At 36.2% G+C, this 26,076-nt stretch overlaps 1 protein-coding gene across 1 annotated transcript in view; it reads left to right on the top strand.

Annotated features, from left to right (window-relative positions):
* Window positions 1-26,076, top strand: part of LOC107744979 (rho GTPase-activating protein 44-like) — a gene marked incomplete at its 3' end in the record, with an annotated part of 51,900 nt that overhangs the window by 7,559 nt on the left and 18,265 nt on the right. Inside the window, exons 2-10 of the mRNA XM_016558813.1 lie at window positions 20,965-21,004; window positions 21,113-21,232; window positions 21,326-21,402; window positions 23,548-23,659; window positions 24,435-24,511; window positions 24,603-24,720; window positions 24,898-24,966; window positions 25,060-25,141; window positions 25,288-25,415. Coding sequence (XP_016414299.1) covers window positions 20,965-21,004; window positions 21,113-21,232; window positions 21,326-21,402; window positions 23,548-23,659; window positions 24,435-24,511; window positions 24,603-24,720; window positions 24,898-24,966; window positions 25,060-25,141; window positions 25,288-25,415 — 823 coding nt within the window. The remainder of the gene's footprint in view (window positions 1-20,964; window positions 21,005-21,112; window positions 21,233-21,325; window positions 21,403-23,547; window positions 23,660-24,434; window positions 24,512-24,602; window positions 24,721-24,897; window positions 24,967-25,059; window positions 25,142-25,287; window positions 25,416-26,076) is intronic.

Raw genomic sequence — 26,076 nt, 5'->3', positions numbered from 1 at the left:
TTTTTAGCGCCATAAAGTCGCCCCCAAAAAAAAAAAAAAAAAAAAAGTATACTAGATTCATGGCCGTAACCAGGGTTTGAAAATGAGGTCTGGGGTGGGGTTAAGAATTGTGCTATAATAACCCCAATAAAACTCATTATTGACACTAAACACTTTAAAATAGACAGACATGTAGATGTTTGTAAAAGATGTTTTCTGTTTTGGAGGGATGAAAAATTATACCATATTTATTGCATCAGAATTTTTTTATATTTTACTGTAGGTTAGGGGTGGATAATTTTATCAGTTGTTTATTTTTCATGCAAGCTTTCATTAATAACCATTGCTATACAAATGATAAGTGCTCTTATGGATGTTTTTAGCATGACTTTGTGAAAATGTAACTACAATACTGAATGAAATGGCATAGTCTTCTTCATGACTAGTATTTGCATATTTCATTTCATTCTGTAGCCTACTTGTTCTACAGATTTGTGTAGTGTTAAATGCTACTGTGCTTCAGTGTTGCCAGATATTGCTATGAAATCAAATAAAAACCAAAAAAAATTAACTGAAATTATTTCTAATCTTTTGCAAATAAAATAAGATAAAGATATTGCTAAACCTAAACTGCAACGTCCCACTTCATTAACTTTCTAAAGTGTCAAATTAAGTGGAAAAAACAAGTCCAAAGGCGAGTATAATAGCTGGATCTGGATCTGCGCCCACGCCCTCACTCACAACTCTCTCGAGCCTCGTTCACTCCGCCAGCGTCTCGCAGCGATCATTTTCATATCACGGATGCTAAACATTCTTGCAAACTGTCTAAACTGAATTATATATGCAGACACTCATATGAGGAGTTTTAAACAGAAAATCAGTCATCAGAGAACAAATTTTATTTTTGAACATTTTTGTTTCAAAAATAAACAATTGACCAAGGTCCGGATTACATTATACCAGATGGTGCAATTAGAAAACTATAGACTATAAGTAATTCTAAAAATAAATATCATATGTCTGAATGACTGAATCTATTTCTATTTTTGCAAAATATTCATATTCTTACACTATCATTAAAAATTTTGGGGTCAGTTTTTTTTTTTTTTTTTTTAAAGAAATTAATACTTCTTTTCAGCAAGGATGCATTAAATTGATCAAAAGTGAAAGTAAATACATTTTTAATGATACAGAAGATTTCTATTTCAAATAAATGCTGTTTGTTTGTTTGTTTTTAATTTCTGTTCATCAAAGAATCCTGAAAACCTTTTCCACGAAATTATGAAGCAGTGCAACTTTTTTTCAACATTGATTGTTAATAAGAAATGTTTGTTGAGTAGCAGATCAGCACATCAGACTGATTTCTTAAGGATCATGTGACACTGAAGACTGGAGTAATGATGCTGAAAATTCAGCTTTGCGTCACAGGAATAAATTACATTTTTAAATATATTACAATAGAAAACAGTTATTTTAAATTGTAATAATATTTCACAATATTACTGTTCTTACTGTATTTTACAGAATCTTACGACCCCAAACTTTTCAACATATATTCATAATGTTATTCATTTGTGTCACTCGCTATGCCTTATGGCAGTGCAAGGTCACTGCTAAACGTTTCCCATAGTTCCCATTTTCAAAGTAACAGCAGCTTTTCTCATTGGTGGACAAATATATAGGAAATTATAGACCAATCTATGGACAAATGATTAGATGACTGGTCTATCAGTACTCAGCCTTTCTCTGAATTAAGGCTTCAATTAAGAATTCTTCTGTCTTTTCAAAGCAGACCTTCGGGATGAATTCTGTGATGACATTAGAAAGCATTTTTGAAGTGTAATTGATAAATATAGCACAACATGACTCTTTCTACAGATTCCAGAACATTCTGGAACTGAACATATTAGCTGAGACCTCTAGCGTCAAGTCCTTGTAGCCACCAGCACACTTTCCACTTTTGTCTTTCTCTCTCTTCCTCCCTTTTCTCTCACACTCCATGCTCTTGTTCCAAAGACCAGGCCTTTTGAAATTATATTCGTTGCTGTGCAGTAATAGATGTCTGTAGAGCAATTAAGGGCAGGCGGCCCCTCTCTAATGCACGGTCCAATTACCCGAACGTATCCACTGTTTGGAATGGACAGTCCTTTTTCGCTGTCGTTGTCTATGTCAATCTGTCTCGCCCCTCTGCCTGGCTCAGAAAACACACACTCAAGCCGGAATACATTACTGCTCCGTTGGCACACAGGATTCTCATGACATCTTTCTGACCACAAGCAATCATTTGCAGTTGCAAATCGAACCCAGATTGACTAGGGTTACAGAGCAGCCAGAGACTGTTGCTTTCAGTGATGGGTTTGTTCATGGGAATGTGTGAGACTTCTCAAGGCTGTGTCAGAGCGCATTCCTTCTGAATGATAACTATTGAAATGAGGTAATACTTGACACAGTATAATGAAGAATGGACTATAAAAGATGATTGTGGAAAAGTGTAACACTCAATATGGCAGCCGTAAGAAAGGAAGTATGATTAATTATTTGATTTCCAACCAGTGATTAGAAAGCAGAATTAAACTGTTAAATTTGAACTTATTTATTATTATACTTATTATTATTGTTGTTTCTTTCCACTATGAGCTCTAGCGGCAGTAAAACACCAATAACGTTTATTACTTTTCACACAAATTATGATTATAGGGGCAAATTATGAATTAATAAAAATTTATTTTCACACTCTTCCTTGCACAATGCCATCTTATGACCTCAAAACAAATTTACTATAGTGCATATTTTTTCTCTGAGATAACTCATACATGTTGATGTTTGCGTCACATAACCAGCACCATATGTTTGGCTTTTCTGAGATAGTAAACTTGCTCGGTAGCTCACCTGGTACAGCAATGTACTTGCGAAGCTCCCGTGAAGCACACTAAAAGAGCTCAAACACTTATAGAAGCAAGCTAAAATGGCATGTTTGATGCAGCAAATGTGTTTTTATGTCACTTTTGCTTTTGTTAACACTATCAAATGCAATAGAGCATTAACTTTTAGTGCCACTTACCAGATATTTCATTTCCAAACTGCCGCAATAGGTACAACAACAAACAGTGAGATTCAAAGATTCTCGTTTGTCTGTTTTGGTTAAAACTGAACACATTTTTAGCATCACTCACTGAACATTTCATTTTCAAAGTGTCATAAAAAAACACACAAAAAAACAAGCAAGCAGCAAAGTAATACCATTTTGAAGAAATGTCAACACAGGCACATTTTTCCAATGAACCTGGGTTGATCAGTTAAGCTTTTTAGCCTGATTTCAGCTAAAGAACTATAGCTTATGATAGCATAATTTTCCATAATTAAAAGTTGATGTTATTGTTAAATCTTATGTCATTCAAGTTGACACAGGGAATGTCGGTTGACACCTCTTACCTACAGTATATAGAAAATAGCTGCTGAGGGAGTTACCAAAGGGGCCGCAAAATGGACTAACATTAAGGGTATTTTGTTTGTACCTTGTGGTATTAAATATTTTATGTCAGTCCTCTTGAAAAAAAATGATCATAGCTTGTCACTAGGGCTGAACGATTTTGGAAAGCTATAAGAGAGCGCGGACGTCTCCTTATGCTTTCTCTCGCCTTACTTTGATGTCATACACCGATCTGATCTTCAAGTCGAACACACCTCTTTACTCTCGCGTGTCACGTGACCGTGTAATCGCAGCCTCTGCGATTGAAAAATCAAAATTTTTCATATCGCGATATTATCGCAAATGCAATTAATCGTTCAGCCCTACTTGTCACCAGTACGTTCATTGTGTTATAGATGTTGGTCCACAGTATGAGAAACTAAAGTACTGGCTTAGGGGTGATTTGGTTCAAAAACAGTTTTTGTTATGCTGGTTGAAAGTCTCTTCACATCCCGACAGCAATCACTAAGTTAAGTGGTCTAAATGTATTTATATGTATTTTTATCGTCTGTGGAAGGCATAGGACCATAAAATGTTCGTCCAATCATAACCTTCGGTCCGAGGGCTACGATAGGCTGTTCTACCAGCCTGTCAACGTATGTATTTGTTTACCTCCATTCACCCTGTTCACGCAGATATGAAATGTCATCAGCGCGTTCCATTACACCATTGCAGACCGAGCGAGAATGGAAGGCGTTATTATTGGAATATTGTGCTCTTTGTACTGTACGGTGAATGAGACATGAGGTAATCTGACAGCATTGCATTCAATCCTTCACCAGCGCCATCTATCATTGTGTGGCTGGTTAGCCTCTGGTCTGTCTGTGCGCGTTCATGTGTTTTGGAGGAGGCGTGGCTTTGGAGAGTGATTTGCAGGGGATCTTATGGTTTCAAAGCTAGCTTGCTATTTTTAGCCTCTCCGAAATCACCTACCCTACCTTTAACCAACATTACCTTGGGCAACCAGCATCACCAGACTACGCTTGTTGGCCAGTTTTACCAGCCAAGTTGATTCCATTTTGATGCTGTGAGTCACAATGTGATTACAGATTATGCAATGATTCAGTGTATCGTCAATAGCATAGCAGTGCAAAGACATGCAATATACCCAGTAATTCATGCTCAGAGCTTTTCTGTTTGGCAGCTCCAACAACAGGATGTTGTTCCTTAGGCTCTGGGCATCAGCGCATCCCAATTTGATCTGGAGTGTTAAACCAGCTTTGGTTTGCCAATTTAAGATGGATCAGTGCCGCCTTCAAATGTAAGGATGCGTTCCTGAAGCTCAAACGGTACAGCATGAGACTAACAACGGCAAGTAAATGGGTTTGATTCCCAGGGAATGCATGAACTGATTTGAATGCAATGTCGCTTTTATTCAAAGTTGTAATGGTTCTGTGTGAATGAAGTGCCATATCAGAGTCACCTGAAACTTTGTTCTCCACTTCTCTTGTTTTCATGGCCGTGCACAAGAACTTCAGCTTTGTGCATCAACTTTGAGCATGTGATTCATTTTTTTCTAGTGGTGATGAGCTGTTCAGATCACTTGGTTCTTGAGACGTAAGAAGGCTTTCTCAGTCAGGAGTTCTTGCATGATTGGATGTTTGGTTGAATCAGGGAGATGTCACTACCGCTCAAGACTCTGCAGGACTTTTCTTACCTGCATTAGCAGCGCTCATTATTAGACTGACTCATACATTTCTCATTCGCTCATTCTGAGCACTTACAGAGCATATGATTTAGATAACTGCTAAATTGCCCTCCTCCGGTAGCTAACTGTTCTTGAGGGCTTCAGGATCATGCAGGCCACAGCGGGGGCATATTTTGTTGGTGATAAAATTGTTCAGACGGTTGAACCTCATCCATTAACCATAGTTTGCATGCCTCAAGTTGCATGTGCACAAATTGCGTATTTATTTGTATTGCAATAAATTTAGAGGGGAAAAAGAATAGCTTTTTAAAACTAAAAGCACAACATGTTCTGTGCACAATTTCTTTGTATTTTTGAACATGCACAAGCATTTGGTAACACCTTGGATCCCTGAAGTGACCGTGAATGTTTTTTAAGATGCCTTTTTGAATTATGAAAGTTCTTAAATGCATAAAACATGGTCACGTATTTCAATGAGCAGTTATTGAAGCAATGGAGGAACCAAGAAGGCAAAAAAGAAACTTTGCATACTGCAGAGTCGAGGTATTACCTACTCATAGATGTAAAGGCTTGATAAAAGTGTTCTTTTTTCTGGTCTTTGCAGGAGTTTCTACTAAAAGATAGATCGCTGAGTGGCAGAAAGTTACATTGGTCGTCAGCGTAGCTGCTTCTCAACATTATACAGTTACTGAAATGAAATGGTTAATTACAGCTGCTGACTGATTAGTGCTGGCAATACAAAAAGATTTTATAATCTTGCAATTACAAACAATTAACCAAGTAGGCAACAGTTGAAATTGAGTCTTGATATTGCAGGCTTCTTCACATTTTGGCCAAATATCATGTATAGTCTGCATATGAAGCCATTTACCAGCACTATCATAGTCCTAAATGTAATTAGAAAAAAATATAGGAATCATGAGTTGATCCAGGCCACTTTTCAGGTACTTTTGTTGTGTTTGACGCTTGATTAATATTCAAGATATTGGGGTCAGTGTTGTTATTGCTAACTAAAACTAGAACTATTACAAGTTGCTTTTGGGAATTTAAGATGTTTTTTAAATTTTGGTAAATAAAGCTAAATAAAAAAAAAACTGCTAAAAAAAGCTACATAAAAGCTAAAACTTAAAAAATGAATTATTATTATACTGAAATATTGCCTTGGTAATTGACTGAAATAACATAAGTTTAAGTTGCATTAATATATTTATTATGATAAAAATAAACTAAAATAAATTAGCTAAACAGAAATACAAAAACAAACTTAAAGAAAAAAAAGTGCATAACTAAATGACTGAAACTTAAACTAAAATGAAAACTGAAAATATAAAAATAATAGATAATTCAAAATAATAATAAATACTATAATACTGTATAATTTATAATATTAAAATAACTTTAATATCTAAAAAATAATTGGGGTTTGCTTTAAAATGATATTAGAGACACCAGAGTGATTTAATGTCTTCTTTGGGATGTCAAAAGATATCATAATGTCTCAAATTTTGCATAGATACACTATGATTTCAATATAAACTCAAATTGTCCTCAAATATTCTTTCAAGTTTAAATTAACCGAGTTACGCAATCCACACTCATTTCAAAAGCTCTATATCTCTACAATATTTACTTTTTCAACAGTTCTTGTTTCATTTTTTTCCTGAAACCGTATCTACTGTATAATTTTAACAATAAATTAGTCTGTTTCCCCTTGGTTTGTTAAATGCTGCAGATCTGGCTAATCCTTCTTCATTTAAAGCTACATTTTGTTTGTTCCTCAGGCCAGATTCCCCCTCCAGATCTGTATTCATCTCACTGTCACTGTCCATTTTTTTCAGAACTTTGTCTTGGCAGTTAATGATATAGGAATCTCACATTTGGTTGCCTAGTAACCATGCATCTTGGTTTTTAAAGCCTGCTCATCTGCTGCCTACTTGATATTGGTAATTACATCCTGTTATTTCAGGAAGGTGAAAAGACAAAGCAGAGCCCTGTGCTTCTAGCATCCAAGGTCCAAATGCACCCTACAGAAATATGCTGTAATTAAATGGCCACATATTATTTGTTAGGGGACTTAATTTGTGTTATGTGCAGCGCAGCCTTATAATCAACTTTTAGAGCTGTGTTAACCATAAGAAAGAAAAGTCACTTTGAAGATGTTTTTTAATATCTCAGTTCTTTTCTAGCACTTTAATGTTGGCGTGAAAATTCAGATCCATTTGTAAATGCATGTTATTATTCTTATTGTCAATGATTCATTCATGCATAGGTTAAATTTTTTTTTTATTGACTTTGTAATGTTTAATCAACATAACTGGATCTTCCAGTGAAACGACAGACTTCTCTCTGGTGATGTTCTTTGATCATTTTGTCTGCTTAAAGGGATAGTTCACCCAAAATAGAAAATTCTTTCATCATTTACTCAACCTCAAGATCCACAAAAAAAGATATTTTGAAGAAAGTTGGTAAACAGTTGACGGTACCCATTGACTTCCATAGTATTTTTTTTTCATACTGTGGAAGTCAATGGCTACCAGCAACTGTTTGGTTTCCCACATTCTTTAAAATATCTTCTTTTGTGTTCAACAGAATAGAAACTCATACAGGTTTGGAACAACTTGAGGGTGAGTAAATGATGATTGAATTTTCATTTTTGGGTAGATTATCCCTTTAAACTCCACCTCTTTCATACAATCAACCACAAGCTCGCATTCAGATCGGCCTCCATCCAATCAACAACCAATGGATGGGAACAAGTCCCCGTCCATTTTTTTTTCCCGATAAGCTATTCTGCTCAGATTTACAGAATCATAATACGGAAGAAAATATCTGTCATTTATCTTTGGTCAGAAGAGATCTCATAACTTCTCAAATGGTTCTCAAATTTGCAAAGATACATCATGATTTCAATATGAACTCAAATCAGATTCTTCTAAATTTAAATAATCTGAGTTATGCTATTATGCTTATAATATTATAGATTACTCAGATTATATTAATCTGAGTATGCAGGGACAGGACGGTTCAATGCTATTTTTATAAATCAGATTTTACACTCCTTGAATGAATGATGTTTCAGAATGTGTGTGTGTGTGTGTGTGTGTGTTCCTTGCAGTTATTCTTGCATATTTAACAGAGTGGTGACCTAGTTCACTGCATGGCCCCAGTAAGTGGGTTTCTCTGTTTTGTGTCATTCCCCGTCCTTCAGTCTTATCATCTTAGGATAGCGGTTATGTCTTACGCTGCATTTTGATGTAGACATTTTCATAAATATACTCTGTATAGAGATCCTATAAAAGCAGGTCTCGCATGAAAATGCAGGTCACCGCCAACGCTCCAGGCCTCCTCCTGCTCCTCTTTCTCGCACACTCTCTTTCTCTCCGTTTCCCAGATATTAAAATGTAGCATCTCTTGTGTGAGAGGGAGAGTGGGCGGCACAGTGGGATAGGAGTGTATTACTCTCTCTAGATCAGATATACTCATCTTAGGTGCAGAGTGAGGAGGAGGAGGAGGAGGAGGAGGAGGAGGAATTTGAGCAGCCAGTTTCCTCTGCACCATTTTTCTTAAAAATAAAGGTCGCAGCGATGCCACAAAGGAACCGTTTTTGGGTTCCTCAAAGAACCTTTCAGTGAACAGTTCTCAAAAGAACCATTTTTAATAATCGAAAGAACCTTTTTTCTACTATATGTAACCTTTTGTGCCATGCAAAGATTCCACAGATGTTAAAGGTTCTTCATGGAACCATCAATTCCAATAAATAACCGCTATATAACTGCACTTTGCTGGGAGGTAAAATGCCAGCCTGGTCGAATACAGACAAATTGCAAGTGTGACCTCTAGCAAAAAATGTTCCTCTGAGCCACATCATCATTAAGGCTGAAGTCTTAAAATCACCCCTGGGGTTAAAGGCAGGAGCTTTGAGGAGCTTATTAAAGGGGACATATCGTGGAAAATAGGATTTTCTTGGCTCTTTTGAAATATATGAGTATTGATGTACTATGTAGACGTACTCTGACAATCAAAATGCAAAGCTCCTTTCCCACTCCACACACATCTTTTATGGAGAGGAGAAAAAAAGTATTGCCTTGACAACCAAGAGCATGTGAACATACAGTATGACCGCCCACGTTCACATATCAGTGCCTGTTCAGTATTCAGAACTTGGCCTGGCTTGATATCCACAGTGTGAACATAATAGAGATCATTTACACAGAAGTCTTAAAGGTACATGAGCAAAAACATGCGGTTTATTTAAAAGTCAGAGAGAGGTCGGAAAATGCTCATATAGAATTAAATTATTGTTGGTGCAAGAAACCTAACATAATGGGAGTATAGGATATGATGTATTGTAGAAAATCCTCTAAAGTCTTCAATTGTATATGATTATGATGTATATGCTTATGATTTGATTTGTGAAACTGTGTGTGCTGAATAGTGCTGTTGCATCCCAATATTTCAGCAAACTAGTAGTGATTTGGTTACAATCAGCATTTTTTTTTTAGCAAATATTTTAAAGGGGTCATATGATGTTGCTAAAAAGAACATTATTTTGTGTATTTGGTGTAATGAAATGTGTTTATGTGGTTTAAGGTTAAAAAAACGCATTATTTTCCACATACTGTACATTATTGTTTCTCCTCTATGCCCCGCCTTTCTGAAATGCGTCGATTTTTACAAAGCTCATCGGTCTGAAAAGCGAGGTGTGCTCTGATTGGCCAGCTATCCAGTGCGTTGTGATTGGCCGAATTTCTCAAGCGTGTGACGGAAATTATACGCCCCTACCATACTGTGACTCCCTGTCCGGCCTGAGCGACGAGACAAAAACATTAAAACCCATTATAAATGAGTCATTTGCTGCTAGACTTTAGTCTTTGCAACTTTACAGATCTTCTTTATGCACCAAGAGCTTGTAACACGCCAAAGAGAAAGGTTAAAAATTGAAATCGCATCATATGACCCCTTTAAGAAGTGAATTAATCGTTTTAGTTCACTTGCATGATATGTTTCATCTCTCTTTTTTGAAGGGAGGGAAAAGAGATCTGCTGGTGTCACAGTAAAACAGTATTGCTTTAGAAAAACAAGTGCTTTACACACTATTTGATCTTGAATTTTGTTATATTGCTCATATTTTAATGTTCTCATACATACTTTCTCATTTTGAGGAGTCACTCACTGCTTCCTTTGCATCAGGTGTACTGATGTAACCTTCGTTCAGCTACTGAACAAATCAGCGAATGAATCTAACAAAGCTTTTTAAGTGAAAATTAAGTGAAAATCTCCACCTCTGAAGCAAACATATGAAACATTTAATATAGCTAATGATTCAGGTTAGCTAGAATGTAGCAAACTATCTATTTTTTATCGTTACACTTACAGGCTGCATATATTTAAAAAAAAAACATTTTTAAACAGTAATTCTGTATTATTACAATCTAAAATAACTGTTTTCTATTTGAATATATTTAAAAATGTAATTTATTCCTGTAATGCAAAGCTGAATTTTCAGCATCATTACTCCAGTCTTCAGTGTCACGTGATCCTTCAGAAATCGTTCTATGCTGATTTGCTGCTCAAGAAACATTTCTTATTTTTATCAGTGTTGAAACAGTTTAGCTTCTTAATATTTTTGTGGAAACCGTGATACATTTTTTCAAGATACTTTGAAGAATAGTTCAAAAGAACTGCATTTATTTAAAATGGAAATCTTTTGTAACAATGTAATGTCTTTACTGTCACTCTAACTGACCCCAAACTTATGAACGGTAGTTAATGTCATGTCCATATTCTGTTATTTTTCCATGGAGCACAAAAACAGAATTTTTAACCAAAGCTCGAAGCTGCAAAAAGTAGTCAAAAAGCAGCATGAATTATTTTGGGTGCAAAATGTATTTTATTTCTCATATCCAAAAGAAAACAAAGAAACAAATATTAATCATACACATTTGAAATAGTATAGAAAGATATAATTGTCCTTTTTTGTGAACTGTCTCTTTAAGGCTTCAGGTTCAGGCATCTCAATTCTGTACGTGTTACGTAAAGTACAGAGAAATGGTGACAGATGGCTGTCTCAAAGTGCTTTTACGTGACTCTACCCACACGATAACAAGCAGAGACCCCTCTATTTATATACTTCTAATAAAGTTGATATGTAGGCCATGTCTTACAGAGTATATAAGTTACAAATAATCACACAAACAAACTACGTCCTTCCTTCCACATCCTGGCTATGTTTGAGGTCAATAAGACCACAGTGTTTGGGTTTAAATCCTATCCTGTCCAGAATGCAATTGGCGCTTGACGTGATGCACGTCAGATATCCCAGATATTCTCTGTAAAGATCCATGCTGATACAGATCCCCGGCTTTGATCTTGTTTCTGGTAACAGTCCCCTCTGGCCTCCTGTGTTGGAGGCTGTGGGAGACACTCAAGTGTCCTCTTAAACATATGCTCCTGTCATCTTGCTGGCTCTCTGGGGCTCTTCTGTCCGAGACATGGCAGCAGGGGAATGACTACCTGTCAGGCTCTAATGGCTCTTTGAAGCAGAGTCGGTAGACATGTGTAGCCGCCCAGTGAGTAGGATGGCTTCACTTGGATGGATATGTCTGCCTGCTGGACTCCTCCGGGTATCAGTCTCTCGCAATCTTAGGGTGTCTACACACCACTGGTTTCCAGATGCAGAGGAAGTGCACAAGTGTTTGTGAAAGTGAAACTCTGTGAACTCTGTGAAAGTGAAACAAAAGCAGGAGAAAATTCTAATTCAGAAGTGGATAAGAAAGAAAGTTGACTCAATATACTTTCTTAATACATGTTCTTGGCCATATTTTGAAAAGATCTGAGGGACTTTGAGGAGGGTCAAAGTCAGAGCATCTCTAAAACGGCAAGTCTTGTGGGGTGTCCCGGTATGCAGTGTTTAGTACCTGCAAGGAAAAAGAACCAGTGAACCGGCGTCAGGGTCATGGGTGTCCAAGACTCATTGATGCATGTGGGGAGCGAATGCCAACTCGTCTGGTCCGATCACACAGAACAGCTACTATAGCTCACATTTCTGACAAACTTAACACTGGCCAAAATAGAAAGATGTCAGAACACACAGTTTTCTGCATAGCTGCAGACCAGTCAGAGTGCCCATGATGACCCCTATCCACCTCTGAAAGCATCTACAATGAGCATGGGAGTGTCAGAACTAGACCATGAAGCAATGGAACACAGTTGCCTGGTTCGATGAATCAATTTTTATTTTAGATCAGGTGGATGGCCTAGTGCGTGTGCATTGTTTACCTGAGGAAGAAATTGCAGCATATGAATGATGGGAAGAAGGCAGGCTGATGCAGGCAGTGTTTTGCTCTGGACAATGTTCTGCTGGGAAACCTTGGGTCCTGCATTCATGTGGTTGTTATTTTGACACGTACCACCTACCTAAAGATGGTTGCAGACCATGTTCACAATGGCAATGGTGTTCACTAATGGCAGTGGCCTCTTTCAGCAGGATAATGCACAATGCCACACTGCAAAAACTGTTCAGGAATAGTTTGAGGAACATGACAAAGAGTTCAAGGTGTTGCCTTGGCCTACAAATTCCCCAGATCTCAGTCCAATTGAGCATCTATGGACACCAGTTCATATATATATATATAATTCTATCCATGGAGGCCTTAAGAATCTTGGTGCCGGATACCACAGGACACGTTCAGAGGTCTTGTGTAGTCCATGCCTCGACACATCAGAGCTGTTTTGGCAGCACGAGAGGGGCATAAACTATATTTGTCAGGTGATTTTAATGTTGTGGCTGATTTCTTTCCATCAGAGGCTCCAGCAGAGCTTTCTATAGTGTGTAGACACCCTTACTCTGCCTCACTGCCAAGGGCTGTTTGCACACATGCAGGATGACAGACCCACAGCGGCTCTGCTCTCTCTACCATGAGTGTAGATCTGTGGAGGATATATCGGGATGAAAAAAAATAATGGTGTAAAATACCAGTAAACATGGATTTTTGTTTGTTTGTTTGTTTGTGTTCATAGCGCTGTGTACACACCTGTTAATTTCCATATTTGGCATTTCAGTCTTTTGCCAGGCAGACAAAATTTCTTATTTTTTGCTCACAAGCTCTCCATATAATATTCTCTGGCTGCATGTAGAACATCCTTAAGAAAGAGGTGGTCCACTTCTGTGTGTGATGCCCCAGATAACTGTCCTGATATCCCACTATATGAGACTTTTAGAGACTGCTTGGATGCAATATTCAGTCATAAACACACAAATGTAACCTTTCTCTCTTGCCTAGTATGTACATTATTAGTATATTGTCCTTCTGTTGCTCTTTAAAAGGATGCCTGAAGCTTCAGAAAAACTTGCACTTTCCGCAAATGCAGGGCACTGGCTCCATTACTTCATTTTGAAGCATTAATCAATCCAGCATTTGAAGCTGGTTGTTGTTGTTAGAGCCATTAAATATGTTTGATAAACTGCTATTTATCATTAAATTAGCCTTAATATTAGAGATGCACCAACATGTTTTTTTTTTATTTACTCTAAAACTCGAACCAAAAATACATTTTTGGTAATTAAGTTTAAATAATTTGGCTAATTGACCTCGATGTGCTGTTCAGGGAGTTGTTTTCACTGATAACAAACCAGTCATAGTCAAGTTCTTCGATAATCCACCTCTCAGTATTTCAGCTTGCATGCACAGCAGCCAAACAAACTATTCTAGCAAACAAACTATTTCCCACAGGAAAGTGCATCCGCACAGCTGTGCATCCACGATGTGTGCATGAAATAGATGCTGAAACAGTCAAAACATGTCATCAGAGAAATGATAACTGTTAAGGTCAATAATTTTGGTCCTCCAAAACTACTATTTTCGGTACAAACAAATATTTTGGTTGCGGAAATCACTATTTAATATAAAAAAACAATATACAAAAAAACGGTCATTTAACATATTCTGTTGTTGCACTTTCTAGCCACTGAAATTAAGGTCAATATAAGTGTATTAATTACTAGTACAAAGCATTTAGTCTTATGCCAAATTTACACAGCAAAGATGGCACAGAAGCGCTTCTGAAGTGGCATTTAGGTCTTTACACAGACTGTTTAATGCATGGTTGAAAAAATGAGTGCATAAATAACAGCTCATTTAATATCTAGTTTGAGCACCTTTCACTGACCAATTGAATTATTATTATTTTTTTTTTAAGGGTTTCAGGCCCTAATTTGTACCCTATTCTTGGAAAGTGCCAACTGTTGTAGGCCTGACGAAGTGCTTGAAATAATATGGAGGAAGAAGTGGAGCCAAGGAACAGATGGCAAAAACAATCCCTCCACCACAGGGCTGTTGGCATCAGATAAGAGCCCCGATAGCAGCACTACTCTTCTCTGCAGTGATAAAGTCTCATTCTGTCTTTAAATAAAAGCAGTAGAAAGGCTATTATTCGGATCGGCCCAGCAGCGGCGTGGCTCTGCTCGAGTCACAATTGCAGGAAGAGGTTTTGCAGACAGGACAGGAAATGGGTAGGAGAAATGGTGTGAGTCTGTGTGGCCGCTGTCCTGACTGTTCTGAGGTCTGTGATTAGGGCCGTCCGCACATACATTGTTCCTGCGGTCCCCTCAGTGTCAGGCACCAGCCCACTCACACAGGAAGTGGCGTGTGCACCGACTGAGTTTGTAATTCTTTGGCTGGGATTGGACAGTGCTCATAACAGACCTGAATGGCAGAGATTTCATTCACTCAGTTTTCTAGGAATTAGAGAGACGTGTATTAGATTCTTACCTGAACCCATCATGCATAAATAAATTTTTTAATAAAGAAAAACCCAACTCAAGTCCAACGTGACAGATCCTTCTTCATAACACTTCTTGTTGTCTACATTTTTTTATTTTTTTTTTACACATGTTGCCAGATTATGTGTTCTTTGTTAATGTCGAAACTATTTTTCCAGGGATTTTCACAAGTTTATTTTGGGAGAAAACAACATGAAAATGTACTCAATTATTTTTTTATTATTGTTTTTTATTTGATGTAGTTGAGATATTTTGACATCAACTACATTTAGGCGGGTTTCTATAATTGATAGATACCAACTATTAGGGCTGCATCTAACTATTATTTTTTTGTGATTTATTCCATTTATCTGTCAATTATTTTTTGATTAATCAATAAATTTGATAAAAATGATTTTTTTTATACACAATAAACCTGTTGTTTATGATATTTGATATATAATTAATATTTGATATATGTGACCCTGGACCACAAAACCAGTCATAAGGGTCAATTTTTCAAAATTGAGATTTATACATCATCTGACAGCTGAATAAATAAGCTTTCCATTGATGTATGGTTTGTTAGGATAGGACAATATTTGGCTGAGATACAACTATTTGAATATCTGGAATCTGAGGGTGCAAAAAAATTGATAAAATCATCTTTAAAGTTGTCCAAATGAAGTTCTTAGCAATGCATATTACTAATCAAAAATTAAGTTTTAATATATTTAGTAGGAAATTTACAAAATATCTTCATGGAACATGATCTTTACTTAATATCCTAATGATTTTTGGCATAAAAGAAAAATCTATAATTTTGACCCATACCCCAGCGACTTAAGACTGGTTTTGTGGTCCAGGGTCACATATAGTTGTTTAGTATGGCAACAATTAGAGCTGCAAGTAATGAATACTTTGGTTATTGATCAAATTAATCTGTCAAGTATTTCACTGATAAATCGATTAATTGAGCAATTCAATTGCAGCTTTCCATGATGTTCATGAAATCAGAAAACGGAGAGGCAGGGGTTTAGTAACGTTGTCATAGCATTATTAAATATGCATTTGTTTTAATAAAATATTATTAAATGCCCCAGAAGAATAATGAAAAGTTGGCATATTTTATAGGACTTGAGGGCTTTTCAGGTCCAAATAAAGCACCTTTATTTGAAATGACCTGAGGCTATTAATATCAGTCTCAACCAACCTGATTTCAGGAGGTGATTTCATAACTATTTTATGGCATTTTCATGTGAATTCATACAATGAGATTTGTACGAAAATGAAGATGAAGCTCCCCATCTCTAAACCTAACTGTCAGATTGGGCGTAAGCAGGTCGACGAAAACATAAGAATGGAATCTGAAAAATTCATATCAACCACTGTTTCGCCAAAATGTGAAATAGTTACGAATTTCCATAAGACTATGTTGTTCTCAACCCGAACCTGCATGGGTCTCAGGAAGACCTTGGGTTTTCAGATCCAAGTGGACCAGACTGTGAAGACCTCTAGTGTCAGTCAAGGGTTCAGGGTTTGACGGGTTAGCATGGGCAGTTAGCCACAACTACACTATCCGGCAGCAAAACAGCATCTATCCCCATGAAAGCTTTTCAAAATTGTCCCTGTATTTTCTTGTGACGACTTCAGCCAATCAGCATTGTCTTGACGTCATTTCCCTGCAGGAATGTGTGAAGTAATTATGAATGGCAAACATTCCATCAGTCCAAGGGAAGATTTGAATTTCGAAATGTCTTTAAAGGTTTCCAAAGAGCACAGCTGAAATAATCTGTATGTTAAGCACTGAATTAATTTCAGAAGTTTAATACTCAGGAATGAGGAGTGACTGGAGGAGAGCTTTGGTGAGTCTCCTGACGGGCCGAGTAGATGTGTGCGGGACACTCTGGGCTCTGAAGTCCCCGGTCAGTGCCTCATCTCTGGCCCGGCCCCAGCAGGCCTGTCTCACTGAGCACTAGGTCATTCACATGCATCATCTGTTCTTCTCTGCCAGGCCGCTTGTTTGCATTTGTCTTTGCCTTGTGAAATTTGCAGTGTAGGAGAGCGGTTCAGCTTGAAGCATCTGTTGTAGGCAGCCTGGGTTTCGGTACTTTTTTTTTTTTTTTATCAACCAACCTGAAACAGGAGGATGCTGCTGCTCAAAAACAGGAGATTGAGAATTTCATAACACTGATTTTGTTTTAGAGTCTGTGCATTACAGTCATTTTATGGCAAAAAAGACACCTTTGTTCAATAATTATTTAAATGTGGGAAATGTAATAACTGAATTAAGTGTAGGCTGTTTATGATTGGCATGCGGTGTAGCATCTTGTCTCATTCATGTAGTATGTCTGCTCATTTATTGGTTAGTTTAAAATGGCTATGAGTGTGGCTCATCTAATCACAATGTATAGTTGGAACTGTTCAATATATACCGGTAGTATTATTTCTCACACAGACTTGATTACGTCAGTAGACGAGAAAAGACATTGCAGAGATTTTTGATTAAGAAAGATTATGAAAGCAAACACTTTTTGTCTATATAATAATGTGCACTGATGAATCATACACAGTAAGACTATAGGGACATTTATATGGCAAGTCAATATGGTCTGTTTCATGACATCTTCAAAGCGTACAGACAGACTGAGTGATGAGTCACCAACACAAGGAAAACCAGCACACTGATTTTAGTAAGGGCAAAATGCCTTGAAAAATGTTGTTTAGGATGATAGTCTTTTATTAATTACTGCTAAAATGTGTAAAATGGGAGTGGAGGGAATATTTCAAGGCTTTAGACTTTTAAAAGTCACACATGACCTTTTTTAAACTGCAGAGACCCTGGAGTGAAGCTTAATGATAAAGAAAAAAAAAATCTTAATTCTACTTATTTGTCACTAAATATGGCTTAATCCTACATATAACAGCAGTCTATTTGTTATTTAATTAAAATATAATTTAGTTAAATATTAAATAAATGTTGTATTCAATTTTAAGTAATTATTCAAATATTAAATCATTTAAATTAAATATTTAATTACAAATATTGATTTAATTAATTTTGGATCAAATTTAGCAGCCTTCCAAATAAACATTTGATGTGTGGCCAAACAATATGAACTACTTTAAATATGATTTTTCTCACTGTTGCAGAAATACAAGATTATGTTGCAGGTCAGTTTGATGCATTTTTGTTGTTGGAAATACTGGTTAACCAGTGATGCTTTTTTTTTATTTTGTGACTTTTTCTTTCTTAGGGTCATGAAAATGCAAAATTTCTATTACATACCAAATTTCTGTTACGATTATGATGTTTGTGGGTCAATATGAACCTCATATTTCATCATTAAAGATTGTTTGATGTATTTTATGTCAGATTCTCTCAGCTGCCCTCTGAAGGAATTTACATTTAAGCATTCGACAGATGTTTTTCCTGTCAAAGCTTGCACTGCATTGAAGGCGTATTTTTTTTATCAGTTCACGCATGTCTGTGATGCACACTGATGAAGTACTTTTCCACAATTTTTCTAATCAAAATATTAAAATGTTTTTTTTTTTAATGTTAAGAAATAGTTACAATATTCTTTATAATATTCACAGCACAATATTATAATATTCATTAACATTTTTATATTTTGAATTATTAATGTTTATATAGCTTATATTATTTTTCTTTAGTAAAAATATAATATTTAGTATATATAGAGAGAGTGTGTGTGTGTGTGTGTGAGAGAGAGAGAGAGTGTGTATATATGTATATATATATATATATATATATAATTTTACTTCAGTTACATTTATTTTATTTCATGTAACGAAATGGCTTTACTTAACTATAATAATCCTGGTTTACAGTTTATAAAATAAAAAATAAAAAATAGTTATATGACAATTGTTATATGTCATAATACAAGAGTAAAAAAAAAAAAATCAAGGCCCCAGTACTTTGTTGTTCAGTGCAGCCTAACAAAATGTTAGTGTCATTTAGTATTTACTGTCAGGCTTCTCAGGAAAGTCAAAGTGTATGTACAGTACTTGTATTCTTACATAATTTTTCTAAAATTGCCTTTTTTCTTTTAAACGAGCACGCTGAGGTCTCTGCCTTGGATATAAAATGCACCTCTTTCTACATCAAGACCCTTTTTTTTTTTTTTACAATTTAACAAGTCATAGTCATCGTGGATGGGAAGGAGATGTGCTGGTGTCTATTTTCATTCGTGTTGGGCATTTGCTGCCATGGCAACCTGCTCTTCTGTATGTATGTGAGCACCATATGGGTCATGCTGCTTATCTGAGGCTCAGCAGAAACAGAACTGCTCTGCATCCTCGCTGTGATTCATCATGAATATGTAATGGCCAGAGTTCAATATGGTGCATTCATAGGGCATCGTGAAAGTTGTTTTCATTGATTTTCTCATAGCTCATGAATGTATGTGAGCTGGAGGGGGTGAAGTCGACATTTGAATTACTCAAAGATTTTGACTCAGTCAGCCAGTTATATAGGAGCTGTTGATTTGCTATTCTTATGATATTCTCAGTATTCAAGGCAAGATACATTTTATGGCCTGGTATCAAATGACAGAATGTTAATAAGGGAAGAACCAGTGATCATTTTGTTTTAGTAGCTGGTTTCTTTTAGAAGTTCAAGATGTATTAGATGTATTAAGTTACTTAGTTACTTTTTATAGAAAGTAATGTGTTGCGTTCCTTTTGCGTTCCTTTTTCTCATCTGGGCTGGGCTTGCTTGTTTGTTTTTAATATAAATAAAGTTCTATTTTTGACAAATGTAAAAGCCCTTTCACGCCAGAAGTGACATGAATAAGCCTCAGGCTGAAGGAAATGTAAATTCGAAAAGCTCAAACAAACCTTTCAGCTGTTCTGCCATTCTGGATTGCATGAAGAATAAGGACGTAAGAGAAGAAAGTTTTAAAAATTACAGTCTCACAAAAGTTAAGTTTCTCTAAAGTCATTATTGCTTCTTAGTATGGTTGTATTGGAGGTCATTGAAGGTCAGCAGCAAAGACACTGTTAGTAAAAAGGGATAACTTGTTTGAAAAAAAGTAACTCAGATATTGTATTGTAAATTAAAAAAGTAATGTGTTACTAGTTACTTAAAAGTAATCTGACTACATAACTCTTATTACTATGCGTTACCCCAAACACTGTGTATCTCTATCTATCTATCTATCTATCTATCTATCTCTCTCTCTCTCTCTCTCTCTCTCTCTCTATATATATATATATATATATATAAAACAAAGCAAAATTTATGTTTTGTTGACATTTGTGTCAAAAAGTCGTATGTATTTTGAAACAATTTAGATATACTCTACCATTCAGAAGTTTGAAGTCTGTAAGATTTTTTAATGCTTTTGAAATACATATTGTATGCTTACCAAGACTGCATGTATTTGACACGTATACAGTAAAACAGTAAAAATGTGAAAAATTATTACAATTTAATATAGCTGTTTTTAATTTGAATATATTTTAAAATGTAATTTATTCCTGTGATGGCAAAGCTGAATTTTCAGCATCATTACTCCAGTCTTCAGTGTCACATGATCCTTCAGAAATCATTCTGATGTGCTGATTTGCTGCTCAGAAACATTTGTTATTATTATCAATGTTGAAAACAGATGTGATGCTTAATATTTTTTGTGGAAACATTATACATTTTTGGGATTCTTTGATAAATAGAAAGTTCAACAGACGCATTTATTTGAATGTCTTTACTGTCACTTTTGATAAATTTAATGCATTCTTGCTGAATAAAAGTATTAATTTCTTAAAAGAAAAAGACATACTGACCCTGTAGTATTTGATAATGACATTTAACTTTTTTTTTAACTTTGTTTTTATTTTTAACTGACTTTACAACTCAAATCAATTATCACATTTTATGAGGTTGCTTTCAAAATCCATTCAAAAATCTGCAGAGCATGTGTTTCTGCATAAAAGTGTCTTATAAAGCTTGCGTTTAATTAATTACGGAAGGGATTTATAGTAGTTCCCCTGGTAAAGGTGCTCCCATAAAGTGTGTTTAGCTAAATTATCCAGCCTCTTGCTAGTGCAACACCCAAATGCCTGCTCTCTCCTATATTACAGGGCAGAAAAAACAGAGGTACTGAGTGAAGACCTGCTGCAGGTGAGATGAAATCAGATCAGTGTGAACACAACTGCGTACACAAGCTGTATATATTTATATTTATACTACACTGCTCATATGTTTCACATGTGTCTATTTTGCATTCAGGTGGAGAAGCGTTTAGACCTGGTAAAGCAGGTCTCTCATAGCACACATAAGAAGCTGACCGCCTGTCTGCAGGGACAACAAGGCACTGATTTAGACAAGAGATCAGTCAAATCTCCCTCGGTATGTCAACTCTCACACCCCAGATACTTCAGTTTTTTGCAGTGCAATGAATTACTCTCATAACAATTTGATTGTGATTTTCCCTAAACACAGAAAAAGTTGCCCCTGACGATACTTGCTCAATGTATGGTGGAGGGAGCAGCTGTGTTAGGAGACGACTCTCTTCTTGGGTGAGTTTGTCTTTATATTTTGACGTCGAATCAGATTTTTCAAACGGTTTCCCTTGGGCTGCATCCTAATTTACAACCAGATGGGCATCAATGGAGAATTATGCTTTTAAACTCACAATGGAAAAAGTGATTTTCTCAGTATTTGTTTTGTCTCATTTTCCAGTACAAATATCTAAACATTCTTAAATCAAGATACATTTACTTGAAAAAGAAAATTACATGAGATATGAAGTTTTGTTTACTGGAATACAAGAATAAAATATCTGCTAGAGAGGTAAAAAAAAATAAAGTTGTTTTCACTTTAAATGTAGTTTATTTTCCAGATATTTTCCTTGTTTTAAGCATAAATTCAATTTTGACAATTTTTTTCAGAAAACAAGAATTATGACTTATTTTTTTATGACTTTTTTTTTTTCAGAATGTGATTTTGCTTTCCAAGTAAATGTCTTAAAATTGAAAAAAAAGGGAAAATATGGTAAATTAACAGATGGGACGTCAGTGTACACTAAAAAGTGGTAGCAATACAAATGGCTCCAGGATGATCTGAGGAAGTGATGCCAAAAATGTAGTGATATGTCACTCCTTAGCCTTCACTTATTTCAGACATGTAATATTTTAGCAAAAATACTGATTGTATTATAATACCAATTCAGACAGAAATGAAAAAGCAGACAAAAGGGTGAATCAAGCACTTAAATTGGGCAAGACAAATCAAATTTTTTAATTAGTTAACAATAACAACACTGTGGCAGACTGGAAAATATTTCCATCATAGACCGTAAAAAAAAGATGTGTCCACTTCCTTCCACTATAGAAAAGTGATGGCCCGGTATGGCCACTGTCATCTTGTGCCAATGACGTCATTTGGAGCCCGAGTCTGTGCAGTAGTGATCGTGAGGTGGAGTCGCAGTATAAACGTCCCGCCCAAACATTCCCAGACCCAATCATAAGCTCACAGAAAACCGAACACTTGAACATACATCGGCGTGACAAGAACTACTTAAAATGATGGACACCATCTTTGAGAAAAATTGACTTAAAGTGTAATTTAATTTAGTGCATGGAAAGGGCGGGGTTTATGACTTATACTGCAGCCAGCCACCACTTACCCAGTCATTATCTGGCTCATATTTGCGATTTCAACCATATTCTCAAAACTATTGTTTTCAATGACTTGAGGAATAAAGATGCGCTTATTGATTCATCAGATATTTAATTATTGTTGCGCAGGAAAAATATGCTTACACTATTACATCCCTCGGGTTGCTACCCTGATAGCACACGTACATCACAGAGACGTCTATATGACTTCTGCAAGATGTATTTTTTTTGTATTGAGTGTTTGCTCATCTGCAGTACGCCTATAGGATGTTTCCGATCAGATGTCAAATAGATGTTTAGAAAATGTCTTTAAGATGTTAATGATTTAGAATGCATGTAAAACGAAATGCTTTCCAGATGAAGCGAGCTTTAACAGACATCTTGTAGACGTACGTGTGCTATCTGGGTAGCAACCCTAAACACTTTTTACAAAAAATGAATCAGAAAACATAGATACTTTTATATATATGCTTTTTTCTTGTTATATTGTTTAAAATGAATAGATTGAGGAATATTAAGAAAGTTGAAGTCTAACTTTAAAAAATGAAGGAGGGAGAGGGTAGTGAATGACGTCCTGGGTCATTAAAGACCCGAGGTATGCATTTAAGGGTTAAACTGGTTTGCAATCTGCCAGTAAACCTAGTGAAGCAGAAGAAAGATGCTTTTTTTCCCCCAGCCAGGTGGTGTAATTACTACAACCTACCAGCAGGGGCTAATGGGATCATGGTAACCTGACAAACCTTATTCAGACTTCTTGTGGTCAAAGTTTGGTTTCTAAATGTCTCTTGTCATGCAACCTGCATTGGTTTGCATCAAATTAATTTGGATAGTTTCTACCAAGAGACAGATGAAATAGCACCAAAAATATCATAGAATTTGATTAGGCACACAGCCTTTGATGTCAACATAAAAAACTATGGGTAGTTGTTTCTCACACATTCAAGCTCTTGAGTTATTTCATGATATTCACCAAGATGTTTGTGAATTAGGATGCAGCTCTGACTTGGTTGACTGCTTTGGCTAACCTGTGGTCTCCTTCTGTAGCAAGATGCTGAAGCTCTGTGGTGAGTCAGAGGAGAAGTTGGCCCAAGAGCTGCTCGTCTTTGAGTTTCAGATTGAAAGAGATGTTGTGGAGCCTCTGTATGTGCTGGCTGAGGTGAGCATGTTTTTCCTTTCAAAGTTACACTGTAATACACATATTGTGCCCTTTTTTCATCTGCATGTAACCATATAAAGCCTGACATATGAAATAATAGTCAGAAAAATCTTTTTTCTTTTTTTTTTTTTTTAATTGAATAGTTTATTAAACCTTTAGACAAAGTAAAATCTTTCTAACAGTATTACAGACTACTTACATAAAATGCATATAAATGTCTATTGTCACTGTATATCTCCCAATAATATAATAAGTCTTAGTACCGTAATATGATATTTAAATGCTTAGTTTTATTATCAAAGCTCTGTAGTTTTTATTATGGGACAAAAACATATAATGCAATGTAATACAATGATAATTCAGAGATGTACATACAAATGTTCATCAAATGCCTGATGTATTAAAAAATTGTTTATCTTGAAATATTAAAAATATAAAAATTATTCTTACATTTACTTTATAAAAAATCTGTAAATATTTCACAGCCAAAAGTCATGTGTACAACAACCTGATGGGGGACATTTTTACTTAAAGGACTTTTATTTGCTAAAAAGTATAAACTATCAATCAGGTGACAGAAGGGATGTAGTAGATTGTGTACAGCAGGTTTTTCAGCAAAGTTTTGATCATGTTCATAATTTAGAGGCCTTAGAAATTTGCGTATCAAATATGATACAGTAGACTTTATAGGGTTGGAAGCTAATCCCTAAGTGCTTGCAGTTTTTAATGCATGAAGGTTGTATTGCTTCTCATATGGACACGGTTTGCTGTTTAGGTGGAAATTCCGAACATTCAGAAACAGCGAAAACATTTAGCCAAACTCGTCCTGGACATGGATTCTGCAAGGACACGGTATGGACTACAAGCAATGTTACTGTTGATCCCTTGATCTGCATTGCACACATTGTGCTCTGACCGTGTCATTGGTCCTCCTGACCTCTAGGTGGCAACAGTCATCCAAGTCTACAAGTCACCCTAGTAATGTGCAGCAGGGCGGAGCCAAGGGTGATTCCCTTAGAGAGGAAATGGAGGAGACGGCCAATCGGATGGAGATCTGCAGGGTGACGATTCCTCTCACTCTTTCTTCCGTATTTAATTAAAACCTTAACCAAATGCAAAGCAAAACTAACATGTTACTTTTACTTAATAGTCTCCATCTCAAAATGTTTTTGCCTTTTTTTTATTAGAAATTTGAAATATTTGTGATAACTTAGACCTACATGTCTTCCTCTCTGTAGGACCAGTTATCAGCGGACATGTACAACTTTATGGCCAAAGAAATAGACTATGCAAACTACTTTCAAACGGCAAGTACCTCTGGGCACTAAAGGTGAAGTGTGTCATTTTGGTTGGAATACCTTACAACGTGTGTGTGTGTCCTCTTATTGGTCTTGCTGTAGCTCATAGAGGTTCAGGCGGAGTATCACAGGAAGTCTTTGGAGATTCTGCAGAGTGTGCTGCCACAGATCAAAGCTCACCAGGGTGAGACTCTCCACTTCCACTTTCATGCCTGAGCGTACAAGTTTGGTTAAGTGGTGGCTTTCAAGTGCTTGTGTGGGTCTGTCAGTAAACTTGTTTCTGTAGCTTTTAGGGACCTGCATTTTAACGTCCATCATGATGTGTTTCAGAGGCCTGGATAGAGAAGCCATCGTATGGAAAGGCCTTAGAGGAACATCTAGCCATCAGTGGCAGGGAGATTGCGTTTCCTATCGAGGCGTGCGTCACCATGCTGCTCGAATGTGGCATGCAGGAAGAGGTGCGAGACTGCTGAGAAATAGCACAACATGCCTTATTTGTACCTGGAAGCGCAGTTTGTTTCTACAAACTGCGGGATGAGTCGAAATTGTTGTGTGTGGTAATCAACAGCATGGCACAGATGCCGTTCATAAACATTATGCTGTAGATAAACTGAAACATTCTGGAAAGATCTCTTTGATTTCACCTTGACAAATTATTAAGTACAATGATAGTATCATTGACCAGGATTTTTATAGTCTCACCATCATGCGGAGCGTCCACAGAACATCTTCAGTCTGTTCACTGATCAAATAGTTGTATTAATATTTTTAATATTGTTGAATACTTCCCGTGTTGATTTATTTATTTAAATGCCATTAAATGACTCATTAAAAAAAAAAAACTAATCATGATTGGCCGCTTTACATTAGAGGTCTGCGCGGGACTGTTTTTTTAGTCCCGCTTTCGCAAGGTTCTATTCCGCACCCACCCGCTCCCGCTTTATATTCACTCTTTGTTCACCCGCTGTCCGCTTAGAATAATTTTATTCCCGACCCAACCGTTCCCGCTAAATTTAGATTTAGTTTCCAGAATCTCACATTTAAATTTCCGCTACTGAAAGAAAGAGAGATAGGCTGACAAATAAGTGTATTCTGCACAAAATTGTATGTTATTTTATT

Source organism: Sinocyclocheilus rhinocerous, unplaced genomic scaffold (assembly GCF_001515625.1).
Source record: "Sinocyclocheilus rhinocerous isolate Xijiao unplaced genomic scaffold, SAMN03320098_v1.1 scaffold1219, whole genome shotgun sequence".
Taxonomy (NCBI): Eukaryota; Metazoa; Chordata; class Actinopteri; order Cypriniformes; family Cyprinidae; genus Sinocyclocheilus; species Sinocyclocheilus rhinocerous.
The sequence above is the reverse complement of the archived record's forward strand: the minus strand, read 5'-3'. Positions and strand labels throughout refer to the sequence as shown.